The 3,865-nt window shown below is 38.8% G+C and overlaps 1 protein-coding gene across 1 annotated transcript in view; it reads right to left on the reverse strand.

Annotated features, from left to right (window-relative positions):
- Positions 1-2,033, reverse strand: part of mnx1 (motor neuron and pancreas homeobox 1) — a 7,639-nt gene extending 5,606 nt beyond the window's left edge. Inside the window, exons 1-2 of the mRNA XM_007555682.2 lie at positions 1,419-2,033; positions 451-611 (exon numbers count right to left, since the gene is read on the reverse strand). Of these exons, the coding sequence (XP_007555744.1) occupies positions 451-611; positions 1,419-1,929 (672 nt within the window). The 5' untranslated portion in view covers positions 1,930-2,033. The remainder of the gene's footprint in view (positions 1-450; positions 612-1,418) is intronic.
- Positions 2,034-3,865: the final 1,832 nt, after the last annotated feature.

The following is a 3,865-nucleotide window of genomic DNA, read 5'->3' on the forward strand; positions in this document are numbered from 1 at the left end:
GTCTGTTGTATCTAAATTCCAAGCGAATTCTAAACCAAATAATTAATTTGTTTATTTGATCAATCAAAACTGAATTAAATTAATTTAGTTTGATTTAATTCCACTGAAATTTTTAATACAACAAATTTTGCTAAAACTGTTGTAAACTGGAATTGAACGAGTTGAATTGTTACTATGTGATCAACTGCTTTAGAAGTGTATATAGAAAGAAAGAGTTCTGCTTTCAGTGTGCAGTCAATAAATTGAATTCAATAAACTGAATTGAATTGTGCATTCAATTCAATAAATTGAATGCATAAACTTAAAAAGAAAACTGTTGGCCTGTACGTTTTCAAGTGTTGTGGTGTGTAATATTTTATTTCTGAGAGCAAAGGCAGGTCCTCATTTCCAAGTTGTTTGCCTTGTGTATCACGCAATACGCTAAATAAAATGCGCAGGACTGAGTTATACCTGAGTTTCGGTGAGCATGAGCGACGTGGCTACCTCGAAGCGCTTTGGTCGCGACAGATACTTGTTCAGTTTGAACTGATGCTCCAGCTCCAGCAGCTGCTGACTGGTGAACGCTGTCCTGGGTCTTCTGCACTTTCCGAGCAGGTTTGACTGCGTCTGAGCTGCAAGACAAAGACAATGAACAAAGATGCGTTGTTTTCTGTGTAATAGTCCTTTATAATAATTAAATTGGTCTCATTGTAGAAATGTACGTTCTTGACAGATGCTTATGCTGTTGATATTGAGTCCAGTTCTTAAAATGAGATTCTATGCGGTCAAAAATGATCCACACATGAACGCAGACAAACTTTCTGCCCTCTTATTTTTTTTAACAAATCCGCTAAAGTGAGCAGAAACAAAAAAGCCAGTATATCTGCTGAGCAGATCGCATGTCGGCTGTGGCTTTCACACTCCTCTGCCACTTTCCCCCACTGTCCATTATCTGTCCATTTTAGTTCCTCTGCAGAAAAACCAACGCTGCATGACAGCCTCCGCGTCGAGGCCATGCAGTCTGGTGGGAAATGTGAGCCTTGATATTTCAAAAATAAACTTGTATAATTAAAAAAAAAAGATGTGCCTGCTGTTTTAACGCATCTTATTACGCAAAATATTTTTTTCTTTGTTATATTTTAGTAAATAGAATGAAACAAATTCAGCATTTATAATTTCTACTACTCCTCCTCCTTATTTCCACTGAAAGTTCTATTTTTATTTGGCACAGCAGTTTGCACATTCCTCTGAACCTTATTTTTGGCATTTTGCTTTAACTGTACTATTAAAGTTTTATTTTTTTCTTTCAATGTGTTATTTATTTATTTATTTACATGTTATAGTTTTAAACTTAACATGTAAATAAAATTAAAAAAAACAAAAACTTTTCCGTTATAATCCTAAACAGAGAGGAAGGGTGAGAAAGTTCTGCAACTCACCATTAAAATCGGACATCTTTGGCAGCATCATCCCAGCTGTGGACACTCGCAGCCAGTGGTCCAGCTGGAAGGTGCTGGCTGTCAGTTTAATGGGGTCGCTGGTGTGGTGGTGATGCGAGCCGTGCGGATAGGAGTAGGACAGTGCGGGGTGTTGGCCCGTCAGCGCAGCGGCGGAGTATGTGTACATGGGATGGCCGTAGAGAGCCTGCGCCGGGATCCCCGCGCTGCTCTGCGGGTGTAGTCCCACCATGCCGTGCGCGCTGTTCAGGAACCCCGGCTTGGGAATCAGCCCGCAGGTGGAAATCCTCGGCGGAGACGGCGGCGTCTCGGCGCGTAACGATTCGGCGGCTGCCGTGAGGTCCGGGGCAGCTCCGCTCCCGGACGACGGGATGGAGGAGGAAGATGCGGAGGAAGAGGACAGGGAAGTCACAAGTGCCAGCGGTGAAGTCTGCGCCTTTGGCGTATCGACTGCCAGAAGCGCGTCGATGCGAAAGTTTTTGGATTTCTCCATCGGGTCGGCCGGTGCGCGTCCTGGTAGCCTCTGCAGCCGCTGAACTGGAGAAGAAATCAACCCTGCTTTCCTCACCTTTCAGAAGTTGATGGTGTCCTCCGAAGTGTGAGAGAAGAGCGCTGTTTGACACTTAATCCCGGTCAGATGGAGGCGATTGGTGCAGCATGAGTCAGGGGGCTGTCCCACCGGATGCACTCAGCGGACTCAACACCGCCTCCTGCCCTAATGACCGCGCACCAAGATGATGGCAACAATATTTACGCCACGATTGGCTTAATGGCAGCGAAAAAATAAAAAATAAAATGCTGATTTAAAATAAAATCAGTCATGACTTTTTCCAATAGTGAATTTGTATGTGTGCGTGTGTGTGTTTTTAAATATAATAAACTATTTTTATTACTATTATTATTTAGTTCTACTAGTCCTTCAGATAACCATAGTACAGCCATTTTAGTGCGTCGGATAGAATTCAGACAAGCAACAACTTTAATTATGCTCACATTGGGTGAACAATTAATAATAAATCACATGTTGATTTGATGTTCAAATTTGAACAGATATACCTGTGGCCAATGGAGTTCAGAAAAATCCTCTTCTAATGAAATGGTTAAATAAAACAACGCAATAAATCTGAAATTCTTCAGAACTTACAGTGCTGTTAAATGTTTGACGCAGCCTTTTTATATTAATAAAAAAATAAAATAAGACAAGTTTTATAATAAAAAAAATTGATTGACTTCGACTCAGTATTTTTTCTTTCTAAAATTTAATCCGTAAAGGTTGGCGGTGAAGGGTTCAAAAGGCCTTTCAATATGGTAGCTATTTAGTCATTATTAGACATTTGTTCTTCATCTTAGTTTCCTCAGTTGAAGTTCAAGTAAGCAAGTGCTGCATTTAATTTCGGTTTAGATCAATTATGCATTAGAAAATACTGATCTGATATATTTAGAATAGATTATTTTTAAATTAGACACGAATTAGTAAAAAAAAAACAAAACAAAAAAAAAAAACGGAAACGCAAGTGGTGTCATGTTATTGATATTGGAGGCAGATATTCAGTGGCTTTCATACATCCTGTCTTTCAACCTTCTGGAAACAATTTTTGTTCTAATCATAATTTGCGATACTCCCAGGGTGATTGTTCAGGTCTTTGCCTGCTGCCCCCACATTGTGATTTGATTTGCTTTGTCTGTACTTGGTCATCTATGCCTTCCTTCAGAGCAGGTCCAGCACAACGCCTTTAAAGAGAGCGGGGAGCGGTGTGTGAGAAAAAAAAAAGAAAAAAAAAAAGTATCAACTATATTTTAAATGATTGTTCTTGTTCGTAAACGGAAAGTCCAGAACAGCCAAAAAAAAAGAAAAAAAAAAAGTATATTTCCACCACTTGTGTGTGTGGGAGGTCTGTTTTTGTTTATTTGTTGTTCGTCTGTATTTTTTAATTTTTTTACCTTTATTAAAAGTCATTTTATCATAAGTCTTCTCTTTCCGTTAAAACTGATCAAATCAGACTCTTTGTTAATGACACCTATAAATGTTTATGCTTAAGGTTGTCTGCCCCAACTTCTTTAATTTCTATAATGTGAAGAACGTCAACACATGAGAGGAATGGAAACAATGTGTCTGCACTAGAGGCCAACAGGGAAATTTAAGTAAAAGCCCTCCTTCTGTCACTCCCACAGTCAGAAGCTGGCAGATGTACAGCATGTGCAATAAATCCAAACATTATCAGCAAACTGTTAATTGTGCATTTGTAAATATTGTGAACAAAATGTCAGGCAACAAAATTAGAATAAAAAAGATTTTTGCTAAATTTCTGATACACAGAAACAAAATGACTGTGTATAGATAGATAGATAGATAGATAGATAGATAGATAGATAGATAGATAGATAGATAGATAGATAGATAGATAGATAGATAGATAGATAGATAGATA

This window comes from Poecilia formosa, unplaced genomic scaffold, assembly GCF_000485575.1.
Source record: "Poecilia formosa unplaced genomic scaffold, Poecilia_formosa-5.1.2 Scaffold71, whole genome shotgun sequence".
NCBI classification, from domain to species: Eukaryota; Metazoa; Chordata; class Actinopteri; order Cyprinodontiformes; family Poeciliidae; genus Poecilia; species Poecilia formosa.